General features: G+C 39.0%; 1 protein-coding gene across 1 annotated transcript; it reads right to left on the reverse strand.

Annotated features, from left to right (window-relative positions):
- Positions 1-398: 398 nt before the first annotated feature.
- LOC109244763 (short-chain dehydrogenase TIC 32, chloroplastic-like) lies at positions 399-4,382 on the reverse strand. The gene is made up of 8 exons (XM_019411902.1): positions 3,777-4,382; positions 3,465-3,696; positions 3,274-3,353; positions 2,994-3,150; positions 2,168-2,249; positions 1,916-2,003; positions 1,147-1,193; positions 399-903 (listed from the first exon to the last, which is right to left on the reverse strand). Exons 1-8 carry the CDS (start codon positions 3,898-3,900, stop codon positions 703-705), a joined length of 1,011 nt encoding a protein of 336 aa, XP_019267447.1. The 5' UTR covers positions 3,901-4,382; the 3' UTR covers positions 399-702.
- Between the last annotated feature and the right edge of the window lie 12,794 nt (positions 4,383-17,176).

Genomic DNA, 17,176 nt, shown 5'->3' on the forward strand with positions numbered 1-17,176 from the left:
TTGGTGGTTAGAAACCTCAATTGATGCTCGTAAAATTGCAATTGACACACAAATAATAATATAACATCATCACTTAATTTTTTTTTTCTCTGATATGACTGTCCTTCAATATGATTATTTTTCAGCTTCTACACACGCTTGCCTTTCACCTGATACATGTTAGTAGGTCCCTCATTGACCCCTCAAAGATTCCCCAGAAATTATATTAACATCCACATGGAAACGAACGAACCCCATGTTATTGATTCCATCTTAATTTCTTTAAAAAATTTCCATACTCTTAACCAATTTAGAAAATCATTTTCTTTTGAAATTTTTGCAAATTGAGCTATTTTATAGCTAATCATTAATTGCATAACTGCTGCAACTAGTTTACCACATTTCCACACATATTAGTATAACAAATTTATTCGTCAATTACATGTAAAATAAACTGCCAATCAGAAGTTTTACTATTGGTAAGCTTCAAATTAAACTTCACAAACTTACATATACGAAGAAAATAAACCAATGTACATATTAAATTATCTAGCTTAATTACTATACGAACATACTCCTAGATTTGTGTGTATATATATATCCTACTATATTATCGCAAAAAACTTTTTCTTTATACAAGAACTCACTAGTCTCTTATAATTCCAAAAATACTACTACAATACTATGTCCTTCGCCGATTTTTTTTTTCTTTTTTTGTGAGAATCAGAGCAAGGTCTCCAATGGATCTAAATGTGCATTTGAATTTTTAGCAACCATAATCTCAGAAGCTGACCATATGCGTGCTGCTTCTGTTAAATTGGAACCCAATTTTGACGAAGAAACTTCATTACAGTCTGCAAAATATTTTCCACTCACATTTGCAAGTCTTGGATGAGTTGCCACATAGCAAGTTGTCGCAGCTGCCTGAATCAAGGAGATATCGAACAGTACATAAGTAAAAATACTTTATTTATTCAATGAATTTGACAATATTTTATTTTCTACAATTTAATCCGATCATTAATACTGGAGCAAAATACTACTTATCAACTTCCAAATATCCCTTTTCATAACTTTAAATACTTTTTTTTTCAAATCTCAACCAAACCATGCCAAATGCCTACTCTAAAGGATATAGGAGGAGAGATCGAATAGGAGAAAAATTACCTGGGGAATAGTCTTTAAAAGTTTTGAAGTCAAAAAGAACACCAGATCTGCATTTTAAAAAAAAATATCATGAGCAATGGGGTTAGTTTTATGAAATCGAAACATCCTCTATTTTTGTAAGAGTAACTGTAAAAGAATTGTTTTGTCTTATGAAACACAACTATTTCAACCCTATTCCCTATTCAAATACTTAGGTGACATTTGATTTAGTTTCAGATTAGTTACTGAAAACCAGACTGTCGAAAAAAATCATGTGAAATAAAAAAGGTACATACTAGGATTTTTTGGAGAAATTAGTTTAAATAGAATCTGGCTTATTTTTTGTGAAAACTAATTAAATTTAAGTTGTATTTAGTTTTGTAAAATATTTCACCTTGATTTTTCAAAATTATTTTTTTCTAAACAAATGACTACTGACGATATGCAAAAGGAAGGTTAAAATTTTTTATTAGAACTAGAATCCAAGGATGTAGCTTAGCCATCTATGCAATTGATAAAACAATAAAAGACCGCGGTTCAAATTCTAACAAAAAACAAAAGAATGCTAGATGATCTTTTCCTATTTGTCTGATCTTTGGTAGACAAAATTGACCAATATTTGTACTAGTAGGAGATATCAGATATCTAATAACGTAATCAAAAGTGCGGAGGACTAGTTCGTACACCACTGTTATAAAAAATTATGAAATAAACGAGGCAATTTTACTGAGTAGTATAATTATATTTCATGGTTGGTGTAAAAAGAAAAGTAGGGGAGTATTTAACATACCAGTGACAAGGCCTTCGCGTTCTCTAGTTAGTCTAGTTCTAACAATCCCAGGATGAACACAATTGACTGTCACATTTGCCCCCATTTTCTGCAACATTTACAGGACAAAAAGTACACCTAATATTAATTTCTTGTATCTGAACACAACAATAATTCAATCTTCCAAAAGAATCAGAAGCAAGCCAACAAATTTCGCTTTTCCTAAAGCAATAAATAATAAAAAAAAATAAGGAGAGAAAATCTTGGACTTACTTTCAATATCTGAGCCAGCTCCTTGGTGTGCAAAACATTAGCCAGTTTCGAGAGAGCATATGCACGTGTCGCATCGTATTCACTGTCATAGACCAAGACAAAGTACTCTCTTTCTTAATAAAGTCAAACTTGTTAACACAAATTATGTATGTTTAAAATTTCGTGCACAAAATATATAAGACTATATAGTAATTTTTCTAATTATCATGGATGCGATAATGTTTCGCTATAAATTAAGTCTTACTCTTTTATGTTTAACATTAGTATTCAAATCAACTTCTGTGCATTTCAACTATTCTATTAAATATATGTGGTATCGACAATGGAAGCTATCTATATCACACTTCCTTGAGTTGATGTCCTTTTAATTGGACTATAATTTAACACTTATAAAGACATAAAATGCGATTTCGTTTTCGAAAAAATAGTGAATGCGTGATACTTACTTCGGTCCAAAATAAGTGATTTTTTAGATGTTTTCACATAGATTAAGAAATTCACCTTTTAGCATTAATTAGCAATGAAATTGACCGTGTTAACCTTTACTATCTCACATAAACACTTCTAACACATATTCCAGCATTATTTACTCCAAGGACAATGTAAGAAAAAAATAATTAATTCATCCTTAAAATCTGAAAAAATTACTTATTTTGGACCACAAAAAATCACTTATTTTGGATCCGAGGGAGTACTAAAAATCCTATATTGTCTTGTACCAACAATGCATTTAATTCAGTACAAAGTCCTATGAAAGTAATGTAATGTACTTTTCCTTAGCTTGTTTTTCAAAAGTGATAGCAACAGAGATACGAGTAAAATTCACCTTTTGTCTTTAGTGATCAGTCGAAGATACTGAATCGAGTCGCCGGAAAACCAGCCGTGTATGCTTGACGACACATTCACTATCCTTCCTTGAACGCCGGTTTCGTTAGCCGTCTCAATCATCTTCTTCAGTAACAGCTTCGTCAAAAGAAAATGGCCTGTAATTATGCGCACACAAATTAAACAAAAAAGAAATAGAAAATAATATAATCGGTTTTAAAAAATTCATCACATGCATGTAAATCAAAAAGAAAACGGTTTAATTTATCTAATAATTTTACCTAGGTGATTAGTAGCAAAAGTCATCTCAATTCCGTCCTCAGAAATGGCGTGCTGGTGAGCGAATTTTCCGGCGTTGTTTCTGCAATCAAACAGATAAAAGGTGAACCTAAAAATAAGTTTAAAAATTAAAACTAATAATCAATATATATAGTTGATCGAAAAAAGCTAAGCTGAATGAAGTAGTACTTACATGAGAAGATTGAGAGGAAAATTCAGACTCTCAAATTCGGTGACGAACTTCCTTACGGAACTGAGAGAGCTAAGATCGAGAGCCATAACGATAACCTCCGCGTCCGGCGATTCGGAGAGAATACGAGCTTTGGTTTCTTCAGCTACTTTTAAACTACGAGCCGGTAAAATCAGCTTAGCACCGCGTTTGGCCAGCACTCTCGCTGTTTCCGCTCCAATTCCTGACGTAGCACCTGCAGAAATCACATGATGATATAATCAATTTTTTCGTATGAAATGATTGAATTTCGAAAAGTACTGATTAATATCTTACCAGTGATAATAGCGGTGACGGAGCGAAGATCAGGAGATTGTTCGGTGACAATTTCAGCGGTGGATTTGGAACCGAAACCGCTAGGGCCGGCGGAGCCAAGCAGGTACTTAACCGTTTCAAGCATTTTTCTTCTTCTTTAGCGACTGAATAATTTTCACGCTCTCTCTGTGATATACAGTGGTAATTACTAGAAGCAGCAAAGTAGTAAGTAGTAGTACTACTACTACTATACTTGATTTTCCTTTCCAGAAATTGCTTTCACAGAAACCAACTTTTTGCAGTACTAGTGGTCCATAAACCATAAATTGACAAAACAAAAACAAAAAAACAGTAGTTGTTGACTGTTGTTGATGCGATAGCCGTAGCAGTATATCCACCCTAGAACTTTAGCAGTGATTCAGAACCCCCAAAAAGGTAACACTATTAGAGACTAGGCCTGCGATTTTTCTCTGCTTTAGCGACTACTCAAAAAATTCAGTACACAGAGCGAAAAAAGTTATGGAGATTGTGGCTATGGCCGGCAGCGAAGAAATGGTGTAATAGTGTAATGGATTAGATTAGTGTGGAAAAAGGAAGAGAAGGAAGTGGGAATTTTATAATAGAGGATGGTAGGGATTAGGGAATCATTTAAGACGCATAGAGTGGATTACATCTTTGTCACTGATTGTGATTAATTTTTTAATTGCATTTTTAATTATATATCGTTTAGAATCTTAACGAACTTTAACCCCAACTTCTTTGTTTTACAGTTGATCCACACATAGCAAATTGTATATTTTATGTGTCTATATATGTATATAGTTCAAGTCAAATGTAGTAATAATGAGTTAATAATATTCCTTAATCATAAATAATGAGTTTAACTTATATACACTACATAGTATAATATTTACACTATCATATTATTAAAAAAATATCCACAGGTATTCTTTCATAATATTTGAGATTTGTGATATTAAAAATAAAACAGATGATCTGTTATAAGCGTATAATAAATAAAGGTGACCTGATAATGTTCCCGATTAGGCCCATTATTAGTTTTCGCCCGCTTTAAAAACTATTTACATTCGACAGTCGAAAAAATATAAAATTTATATAATTTTTGTATATAACATACAGAATGTATGTGTATATATATATATATATATACTCCCTCTGGTCACTTTTATTTGGCACGTTTTGACTTTTCACGCCCTTTAGAAAATAGTAATAAATAAAGTACATAATTTACCATGTTACCTATGTTAATTGATGCATATTTTATTGTATTTGAGAAATTGATTTAAAATGGTAATAAATACTGTGGTAAAACAAGAAAAAATTTGTTGTCTTCTCTTGATATGCGTAAAGTGTCAAGTAAAAGTGAACATGTATTTTTAGTATACATGCCAAGTAAAAATGACTAGAGAAAGTAATATATTTTTCTACTATTATTTTGAAAGTACCGTACAGTATTATTTTCCCTCCAAATAATACATCCTCCCTTGTCCCAATTTTTGGTTTGAATCCAATAACCTAACACTATAAATCCAAATGGTTCCTTATTCTTCCCTTTTTCACTTTAACTCTATAACAAAAATTAGTCTGTATTATAAGCTTTCACGTGATATTATATATTTTGTCCATCAAAATATATAAAAATGTCAATCACTAGAAATATTTGGAGAAAAATTTATTGAAAACTAAATAATTAATGTGGCATTTATTTATTAATAAAAAGTTGTGATTTTCTTGGATACGAATTTACAACCATAAAAAATTATTGATGCTAGCATATAGCTGCACTTTTAGTCAAATCCCTTTTGATTAAAGTTGCAGTATCATCATTAAAGCAAAGAAAAAATCATAAAGGATTCCGTTATTAATTTTTCAAGAAAAATAAAAGAAAAAAACTTTGATTGGCCAGTGCAACAGTCGGCAATAATTAAAGGAGAAGAGAAAAGTTAATTAAGGAGGTGCCACAGGTGTCAAGATGAACTGTAGAGACTTCTACGACTAATAAATATAAATAAATTACTTACTACAGAGTATTAATTATTACTACTAGTATTAATAAAATATACGTAGGACAATTAATTGATAATCTAATCTTATCGTCAAAGAAGAGTCGCACGTGAGGGTGGAGATTAGTCAATCTACGGCCTCGAATCCCTCAAGGGATAGTAAAGTTACTGGTCAATCATTCTCCCTTTCAACTTTATTTTATTTATATTTTATTACAATTACAATATCATTTTTATCTCCTCATTACTACATCTCAGAAAACAATAATGAGATTTGAAATATACTCCCCCACGGCCTCGTATTATCATTCGTGCTTATTAAAAATAGTTGTGTTTTAAATTATTTATCACTTTAGAAATTCAAGATAAAATTAATTATTTTCTTTCTTTTTATCCTTAGCACTTCCTCCGGTCAAAAATAAGTGATTTTTTGGATGTTTTCACACAGATTAAGAAATCCACCTTTTAGCATTAATTAGCAATGGAATTGACCATATTAACCTTTACTATCTCACATAAACACTCCTAACGCATATTCCAACACAATTTACTCCAAGGACAATGTAGGAAAAAAATAATTAATTCATTCTTGAAATCTGGAAAAAATTACTTATTTTGGACCACAAGAAAAAGGCCAAAAAATTACTTATTTTGGACCGGGGGAGTAATAATTATCTTTAAAGATTACAAACACCTCAATTATAGATAACTTTATTCATACCAATAAAAAAGTATGACATTAAAAAGGGAAAAGTAGTCAAAATCTCATCCTAATTAATTTTTCTTAAGGGGCACGTACAAGAAATCATCACAAATAATATGAGACGGAGGGAGCTTTAGAAGTTCAAGACAAAATTAATTATTTTCTTTCTTTTTTATCCATAGTAATAATTATCTTTAAAGATTACAAACACCTCAATTATGGATAACTTTATTCAAATACCAATTAAAAAAATAAATATTAAAACATTAATAAGAAAAAAGTAGTCAAAATCTCATCCTAATTAATTTTTCTTAAGGGGTGCGTACAAAAAAATCATCACAAATAATATGAGACTAAGGGAGTAATATTTTGATTCAATTATTGGTTTCTCGGGCTGAACGAAGTTATTATACTTGAAAATTAAACATATGTCACAAAATAAATTGTGAAATTCAAAATATGAAGTTCCACTGTTTGACTCAAAAGTTATTACATACCTTATGAGTGTAAAACAATATAAATAAATCACGGGAAAATCATAGCAAACCGTAATAATCCGTTGGACCAAATGAAGGAAACGAAAATAAGTACTCAGGATTAGGGGGAGAAACATTACAAGCCTTTATTGATAATATTGGTTTGGTCTGCCTCTCCATGAAGAGGTTCAGAGCCTTACAATGGTGTTCCTCTTGCCCATAATTTGGGTATCGTTGTCTCTTTTTTCTCTCTCAATAGTGGTGAAGAAGAAGCCCCCGTTTCTAGGGTTTCCTCTCTTGGTATTTATAGTTGTGAGCTTCGTGAGCTGGCAATAAGTGGCCGTGACCACGTTGGGATTTCACCTTCATGGTGGCGGATAGGCCATGGCCTTGCTGATCGAACCAGATGCGGGTTGAATATCGTTAATTCTGAGTGGTCGTGCCACTAATTAATCATGAATTAGCTTAAGACGGGATTAGCTTCGTTAATTATCGTGGGGTTGGATTCTGACCCATACAGTTAGTCCCTCCGCTTATTGAGGTCGGGCCTTGGCCGAGCTCGATGAGTGGATTCCATTGATTGTAGTTTGAGAAACTCGGATGGGGAGGTCGACTGTTGCTTCGGTCGAGGCCGAATTCTCTTTGGCGATGGCCCTTAGCCTTGTAGAGTATTAGTATCCTGTTATTGTGCTATCAAGTCATTGTTCGATCGAGGTCGATCTCTCCTCCTAGGCGAAGGCGCTTGACCTTTTAACTTACTTCGAGTGAGGTCGAGCTTCATTGTGCTCTGATCCTTACGTTTGTTTTGGGTGCATACCCGTCGACCATGGCGGACGGGTCGTATGTTGTGTGGCCGAGGGGAGTGAGGGCACTCTTGATACGTGCTTGGCGATGTCAAAAAATTTCTAGGGCGCAAGGAGCATCTCCTCGGCATTCATAGGTCGTTATAACCATTTCGAGGGCGAGACGTCGATGGGTGATTGCAAGGCTGCTTTATGGAGCCTGTCATAATGACGCACATTCCTATGGAATCGAACCGGTGTGCGTTGGTCATGTAGTTAATGGTGGTTGTTGGGGTGCATGAAGGCCACTTGCTTTGCCTATAAATAAAGGTTGAGGCATTCATTTTTCATATTCTTATTGCTTGTCTGAGAGAGATTCTGAAGAAGCTTTTCTTACTGCTGTTTCACTTTCGTCTTCGACCCCCGAACCTTGTTTCTTTCTCGTTATTGTATCAACAATGGCAGGCATTTCTTCCCAAAATGTTCTTCCGACGGATCTTCCGGTTAACTTACCGGTGACCGAGGGACCATTTCCGGTAATGGGCGATGCAGAACTGGTGGAGACCGGTGAAGCTCCGTCGGTTTACGAGATTGTACCTCTGTCCGGAGGTCCGATGACTGATTTCACCGCCGATGGTGGGGAGGATCAGGTGGATGAAGCCCCATTAATGGGGGAGATTGGGATGTCCCTACTATGGGGACAGGGGGTCATCCCCAGCTATGCTGACGTCATTCTCGCTAGAAGCGAGGAGAGGGTCCACACCGACCGTAGGGGATACTGCGTCTTTTACGCCTACCCCTTCAAGTTGGGGTTTAAGCTCCCGCTCCCAATGCTGGTGGTTGATTTCTGTCGTTATTACGGCCTGTGCCCGGGTCAGCTTGCTCCTTCTCTTTACAAATTGCTAGCTATGTTTATCAAATATGCAGAACTGGCCGGTAGGGAGGTCATTTAGTCTCTACGCTCCCCAGAGGGTTCGCGGTACCATGATTCAAGCGTGCCCTCGTGGGTCGAGGGTCCTGACTGCAAAACTGGATGACGAGGTCGATCCTCACCCTTTTGAGCACTTCTTCTACATCAGGACTGAACATTTAGTGGCGTGCTCTGCTGGGTTCCCAGAGGCTTGGAATCATGCACGTAAGTTCTTTTGTCGTCGAATTCTTTTTTCTACCCCTCCTTACGTCTTGTGCTCGTAAGCGTTAACTCGTGTCAATTTTGTAGCCGAAAAATCTCCGCCGGCTCCGTTAGCTGGGACTCGCGGATAGGTCGAGGCCGTGCTCCCCCATACGGTGGGGATACGCACATGGGCGTCTTTCTGGGAGAGGCATGGCCGTAGACCTGTGACAGGTAAGAAAAATTGACTTCTTCTTTAGTTCCGCTTTGTTTCGACACCATTCCTCAACTTTGTTTTTCTGTGATCAGGGAGGGCACGCCGCGTCAGGGCCCCTCAGTTGGCCTTCCGTCGGCCGGGTGCAGTCGCTCGACTTACTGCGGCGCCTGTGTCGCGCTCAATACCGAGGGCGGCATCAGTTGAATCATCAGCGGTTCCTTCTCCAGCACGGGCCGCGCTTCGGGACGAGGGGCCATCGTGGGTTGTGCGCCCTAGGGCGGAATCATCATCAGACGGGGAGTAGGAGAGACCCTTGATAAGGCGTACGGTTGTGTACACGCCGGCTCCTCCTGTGGTAATCAATCTGGACTCCCCTCCGACGGATGCGGAGAGGGGTGCGGTCGCGGCGCCTGCTCTTGAGGGTGAACAGTCATTGGGGGTTGCCCTGGCTGGCTTAGGCCATGAGGATGCGGTCGCTTCGGCGACTCAGTCGGTGGTTCCAGTCGCTGAGACGTGAGGTAGTTCCTCAGCGGCTGGTAATGTTGGTGAGTTAAGCACTCCTTTGGCGGCTGCAGCGGGAGATTCCACCTCGCCGGCGGCTGAAGGAGGAAGAGATGTTGTAGAGGGTGAGTACGAGTCTGAATCCGACTTGGACCCCGACGACGTCCGTATGTTCCAGGAAGGCTTCACCAATTCAGCGGTGCGCGCAGAGGGGCGATCTCGCTTCATTGAGGTTCCCACGGAGTTGAACTTATTGCTCTAGGGGAGTAGCTTGGTCCCGCAGTTTGAGCTGCTGTGCTCAGAGGCCGAAAACGCGTCATTGAGGGGCGTCACGGATGTCGGACTAATGAACAAAGTGGCTGTGATGGGATTGAGGGTATGTAATATAATGTCGGTTCGCTTCTTCTTTGCCTTAGTTTGTTCTTTATCTTAATCGTTGTCTTTGCTTTGCAGTCTTATTTGTTGGAGGTGGAGAGCATCCTCGAGCCAACGTCCGTTCGGGGATATTTTTGCGGGCGCTGGAGAAATACCGCCTCTACCGTGATCGGTGTCGAGATATGCGCATGCGCTTGAGGAATGATCCCCGTAGTCGGACCTTGGTCGAGGAACTGGCGAGACGGGAGGTACAGATGCAGCAAGCACTTGGTAGAGCGAGTGCTCTCGAGGAGCAGCTCCGGCGAAAGGATGAGGAGCTTGAGGCGGGGAGAAGGGTTGCAGCTGAGCGTGAGCGCCAGGGCCAGGCTAAGGCGGCGGAAGCCGCAGCGGCATGGAGCGGGAAAGTGATTGCATTGGAGGGTGAAGTCGCGGTATCGAAGCTTCAAGTGAGGGATGCCTCGTCGAGGGCTGGGGCGTTGAAGGAAGCTATCCGCGTGCACAATCCCAACGGGAATTGGAGAGGGATGCTGCGGCCTTTAGAGAAGCGAGTCTCGAGGAGCGGATCGGTGTCTTTGAGCAGGACGCCCAAGTCATGGAGGACCGGATCACAGCCTTAGAAGAAGAGAATCAACGCCTACGGGATCAAGCCGCTTCTTCCAGCCAGGCTCGAGAACTTTGGGTCTTTGCCGAGGCCCAACGTGATGTATATAAGAATTTGTGGGAGGCCGACATCGTGACCGAAGCTGCTTTTGAGGGGGCGCATCAAAAGGCTTGTGAGGCCCGTGCCGACTGTGGTTTTGACGTGGCGACACCAGAGGCTGACGCTGGTGCAGATGGTGGCGCAGATGGCGCCGAGTAAAAAGATGTTATGCATTTTTTCTTCTCTTTTTCTCTTTCCTTGTATTGATCGGTCTTGGCCGCGTGTAAGCGGGGATGACCCGCAATTAATTTCGTGGATAAATGAGATCTCTGTTCTATTATTTGCTTTGTATCTGTTTTGTACCTCCTCTTTTTCCCCTTTAGATTTTTCTTGGCATGCGCTCGAAGGGGTGATTTGCCTTCGAGTTCGACTCTGGTAGGCATGTTAGTTTTTAATTGCTGACGACTCTTCTAATTCGTCTCGGGGTGAGCGAGTCGGAGCCGTTGCTTGGCGATAGCGGCACTTAGCCATAGTCCCAGTTCGGGCGCGGTCGAACTGTCGGCCGTGATGACAGAAACGCGGCCTTGTAGTTTGACCGGGGCCGGACTTTACGTGTCCCCAATCTTAGTTTGAGTTGGGAGTACTTACTTGAAAGGCCTGGGCGCCTAACCTGTGCCTCGATTCGTTAGAGGTTGGGTTTCGCTGAGTTCAATGATGAAGGCGCTTAGTCCGAGTCCTGGTTCAACTGTGGTTGAACTTGTTCGATTTGAGGACGAAGGCGTCTAGCCTTATGGTTCAAGCGAGGTCGGACTCGTTGGGTTTGATGGCGAAGGCGCGTAGCCTGAGTCTTGGTTCGACCGTAGTTGAACTTCTTGGCGAGGGCGCATAGCCTTGATTTAATGACGAAGGCGCTTATCCTGAGTCTTGGTTCAACCGTAGTTGAACTTACTGGCGAAGGCGCATAGCCTAGATTTAATGACGAAGGCGCTTAGCCTGAGTCTTGGTTCAACCGTAGTTGAACTTACTGGAGAAGGCACATAGCCTAGATTTAATGACGAAGGCGCTTAGCCTGAGTCTTGGTTCAACCGTAGTTGAACTTACTGGCGAAGGCGCATAGCCTAGATTTAATGACGAAGACGTCTAGCCTTATGGTTCAAGCGAGGTCGGACTCGTTGGGTTTGATGGCGAAGGCGCGTAGCCTGAGTCTTGGTTCAATCGTAGTTGAACTTATTGGCGAAGGCGCATAGCCTAGATTTAATGACGAAGGCGCTTAGCCCGAGTCTTGGTTCAACCGTAGTTGAACTTACTGGGGAAGGCGCATAGCCTAGATTTAATGACGAAGGCGCTTAGCCTGAGTCTTGGTTCAACCGTAGTGAACTTACTGGCGAAGGCGCATAGCCTAGATTTAATGACGAAGGCGCTTAGCCTGAGTCCCAGTTCAACTGTTGTTGAACTTGGTCGATTTTGATGGCGAAGGCGCGTAGCCTGAGTCATAGTTCAACCGTATTTGAACTTTGTCAATTTTGATGACGAAGGCGCATAGCCTGAGTCATGGTTCAACCGTAGTTGAACTTACTGGCGAAGGCGCGTAGCCTGACGTCCAGTCACTGTTGACTTAGTCGAATGTTGACTGGCGAAGGCGCGTAGCCTGAGTCCCAGTTCAACTGTTGTTGAACTCTGTCGATTTTGATGGCGAAGGCGCGTAGCCTGAGTCCCAGTTCAACTGTTGTTGAGCTTTGTCGATCTTGATGACGAAGGCTCATGGCCTGAGTCCCATATTGTGGGTATTGAGTGCTGAAACTCGTTTTGGATTCGAGACCTTGAGCGGCTTATCCGTTGTCTTCCCAACCAGGGTATATAGGCTGTCTTGAGGCGACTCTCGGCTCGAGATATCTCCGTGCCGGTTTCTGACCGGAGCTCGTATCAGGGACGTGGGAGATGCCTTACAGAGACCTTCCCTTAGGGGGGGGGGGCTTCTTCTTTTTGTTTGCACTATTTGAGATCGGAGAGAGAGAGAGGACTTAGACCTTGATTTGAGATCTTCGAGTTCCCCTTCGAGTTTGGCGTTTCTTTTCTTTTGGTCCAGGGAAGAACTACGCGATTTTGCTAGGAAATCCCCACAGACGGCGCCAAATTGTTTGACTCAAAAGTTATTACATACCTTATGAGTGTAAAACAATATAAATAAATCACGGAAAAATCATAGCAAACGGTAATAATCCGTTGGACCAAATAAAGGAAACGAAAATAAGTACTCAGGATTAGGGGGAGAAACATTAGAAGCCTTTATTGATAATATTGGTTTGGTCTGCCTCTCCATGAAGAGGTTCAGAGCCTTACAATGGTGTTCCTCTTACCCATAATTTGGGTATCGTTGTCTCTTTTTTCTCTCTCAATAGTGGTGAAGAAGAAGCCCCCGTTTCTAGGGTTTCCTCTCTTGGTATTTATAGCTGTGAGCTTCGTGAGCTGGCAATAAGTGGTCGTGACCACGTTGGGATTTCGCCTTCATGGTGGCGGATAGGCCATGGCCTTGCTGATCGAACCAGATGCGGGTTGAATATCGTTAATTCTGAGTGGTCATGCCACTAATTAATCATGAATTAGCTTAAGACGGGATTAGCTTCGTTAATTATCGTGGGGTCGGATTCTGACCCATACATCCACGAAAACTAATTTATGATTAGAAAAACTATTTAACTACTCAAACAACGATCTTGATCTATCGTTTCATATTTCATTTACATCAAAGCGTCATTCTTTTTTGTTAAATGGTATAAAAGAAATAATAAAAATCAGAATATTTTCTAATATAAACAATCAAAAATACTTGAAAAAGTTTAATCAAAGCAAATACCGTTCAAATTTTCAAATAGTAATAGTTTCATAAAGAAGAGATTGAAGGAGTAATTGACAATTCTAATCTCTTCTCTTTCCTTTGAAGGCATATTTGGATTGAGAACAAAAATGAAACAAAAATTATTTGAAAATAATTTAAATTCTTATTAGCAACTTGACATTAGTCATAAATTAAGCGGGTAAAGTACTTACTTTATGCTAACTAAAATAGTAATCACCTTCCAATCATGAATCTAAGGATCCCAATATGATGAATACATTGTAATCTAGCAAGAAATGCTACGATCCAAATGTATAATGAGCTTTTAGTTATGATAAAGCTTGATTTATTATTATAATTAAAAACACTAAAAAGAAGATTAAGGTGTGATTTAGAGAATTAAATAATTAGTTAATGGAACGTTTGGCATTGTCCTTTTGTGAGTTTGCAACTTAGCTGAGATAAAAAGATTGGCAGGGTCTTTTATAAGTTTTCTTTATTTATTATTAAAAATTGTTTTTATAAGAAAAGAAGCCACGAAAATGCAGCTTTTTGTAGCACTTCTTCAGTCCCCGTGCCTTCCTGCCGTCCTGCGGGGACCGTTTCTTCTTATTACTATATAGTACTCCAATATTGTACTTTTTTAGCTTAGAAAAACAAAAACAAAATTTAATTCAGCAATTCAATACTATGCCTTAGAAAAAAAAAATATTATGCCCTTTTTGTTGTTTGCACCTAACCAGGTTCTTCGTTCTGTAAGGATCTTTACTACTGCCACTATCAAATGTGTATTTGGTGGCGGAATTAGATTTTAATTTGATGAGTTCTAATCAATAATAATTTAATTTATAATTAAATATTATAGATATTTTGTTGTAGTAACTCCTATTTTCTATGAAATAACGAGGATCGAAATGGATTTTTAATTTTAATTCAAGCATCGATATGACTAATCACTCCGTGTTGATTTAAATGGCCAATTTTGCTCGATTTCTTATGTCATTATACAAAAGGTCTTGTTGACTCTTTCAATTTTAATTTTTATGTGTCGTTTGTTTGAAGTTTTGGAATCCTGAGTTTTGTAACTCAGCAGAAAAAACCACCAAAGAATGTGGTGCAGCGGATGGCGTTGATCTTCCGTTAACCAAAGGTTTCGGGTTTGAGCCCTGTGCATAGAAAAATTATTGGTAGGGAACACTTCCCCCCGAATAGAGCCTTACACGGCGCGAATCCAAATATAATCGGACTCCAATACAGGTACCGGACACTGAATTGGAAACGAAAAAAAAACTCAGCAAAGAAGAAAAAAGTTTTGTCTTTCTGTTAAAAGAAAAAGTTGGCTCAAACAAGCACTTTTCTATCAAGATAATTTCCCATTAATAAATCATAATTATATACATATATTAAACGAGAACTACTAATCACACGCTAAATGGGAGCTTATTGCCGTCTAGAAAGGGTACAACAATCAACATTCGGTCAAAGTATACATTTCACACTGGGTGAGTTAACCTAAGTACTTAGTAGGAGTAGTATTTTAGATTAGTAGGAAGTTTGGATGCTTTTCAAGAACCAAAGTTATAGGTACTTTAAAATCTTATGAATTTTCTAATAAGAGCACATGGGGAAAGTTTTGACTAAGAACTTAGATTCTAACAAATGATAATAATACATATATTTAGAATAAACGGTGGACCAACTCATCTATGTGTATAAAAAACATAGACTATAAATATGTCAATTATTTTGAAAGAAAAAGCAATTGAGGTGTAAATTCTAGCTTTGGAAATGATGCTTCTGGTTTACTGAGTTTTACACATACGATTCTGAATTGTCACCTCACTCATTTAGCCCGAGGAACGTAGTAAAAATAAGGATCTATATATGCTTTATATCTACATTAATTGTGTTTCAAACTAGCATTGGGTTTGATGAGTCTATTTTTATTGCCTCATTCCTCTTTGACTTGGCATTGGAATAGCCATGCATTGTACTGCTTAATTGGGACAGGAAGAAAGAAAATGGGGAATCCAATGGGGATTGAGCAATTAAGCATGCTTTGTTTTAGAATATTTATTTAAATACGTATACTTCATCTGTTCAATTGATTTAATGTAATTTATTTGTCCAGGGTTCACTAAAACAGGGGATACTCCGCCAAAGACTATTGAGTGACCTATCGAGCTTATCTGACACCAATTTGGATAATAGCTTTTCTTATGACATAAGATTGTTCTGTTCCGAGACTGTAGTGAATAGTTACGGGGTCATTTTGCCAAGTTCCTTTGACATGGTTCTCTCAAGCGCCCTAGGCCATAGAGAAACTTTTTTTTATTGCTTTGTTTCGAACTTCGTAAAGAACTCCATTCTATCTCTCCCTGGTTACGAACAAAAAAGTGTGGTTGCGCTGGTAAAGATGACTAGCAGAAGCCTCAACAGAGGAAGAATTCCACTCGAGATAACAAGGGACGTTAAGGAGGACGCTTTTTCTTAAGGATAAATAGCTAAATATCATTGCTCTAAGTTCTTGAACCTGTTGTCTTTTACCACATTCATTCTACAGGACCAAAATGAGGCATTTCCTCGCTAGTTGGAGTAAAAACCTCAACAGCAGCCTTCATTGAACCCAAGCGACTTTCCAATCTTAAGGCTATTGGTATTGCTTCAACCCACTTGGTGAAGTAGTCTTACGCGGTGATAACAAAATTGCAGGAGAGTATGCACCACTTCGAAGTACTAATAACTAAGTTGAAAAGAGAGCGGGGCATGCCATAGATGAAAGTGAACTATAGACTACTTACCAAAGACCATAGGCAATGGACGAAAGACCAGCAGAAGAGCATTAGTCGACTCTCCACCCAACCGCCCTAGCGTATGTTTTTGAATCAACTGCATCGTAAGCTGCTATAGCTCTTGCCAACTACCCTGGAAATGAAAGACGAAGTGACTCACCAAAAGCATTGCCCATCAGGGGTTGCGGGGACAGGAGCTAGAAGAACTAAACCAAAAGAAAATGGACGTAGAAGGCTAGCTTTCTGAATAAGAAAAGGCACTCAGTACCGCTCCGCGGGGTGTGGTTCAATGCCTAACAAAAATGACCAAAAGAAAAAGAATGGATGTATGGTTGAGGGGAGGAGAGAAAGAACGCATGCATGGAGATTCTATCTGTAGGAGTGTAAAGTTTAAGAAAGAAAAAAAGATTAGAATTATAATGTTCTTAAAATATCATGCAATTTCTATAGTTATTAAATACTCCATATTATTAAGTATAAAATATGAAGTTTAAAAAATTATTTTTAATTATCAAAAAATTATTATTATTTGACTAGTAAGGAAATAATGCTACGTAAAATGGAGCAGAAAGAAGACTTAAAAATTTATTTAATTAACGTTGCCGCGTTGTAGGGCGCGGCACGGTAGTGTGTTTTATCAGAGGCCGGTTCTTTTTTTACCCTGAGAGCTATTTAGCCTGGCGCGGCGCATGGCACGATGCCCCATGCGGCGCGCTATGCTACTTTTTACAGAGTTCGCCTCGTTTTCTATATTTAGCTCACGGATGACCCCTACTCTATTATGTACTTATTTTAAGTCCAATTCATGCTTGTACCTGCCCAAACAAGTCTCAAAACTCCTAAACGCTAATAATCCTGAGCTTTAATTATCTAGACTATTCTAAAAGGGTTAGAAGCATAAGAAAAAATTGAGTTGCCTCCCAACAAGCGCCTGATTTAACGTCGGGCACGACTCAACACGTTT

Source organism: Nicotiana attenuata, unplaced genomic scaffold, assembly GCF_001879085.1.
Source record: "Nicotiana attenuata strain UT unplaced genomic scaffold, NIATTr2, whole genome shotgun sequence".
NCBI lineage: Eukaryota > Viridiplantae > Streptophyta > Magnoliopsida > Solanales > Solanaceae > Nicotiana > Nicotiana attenuata.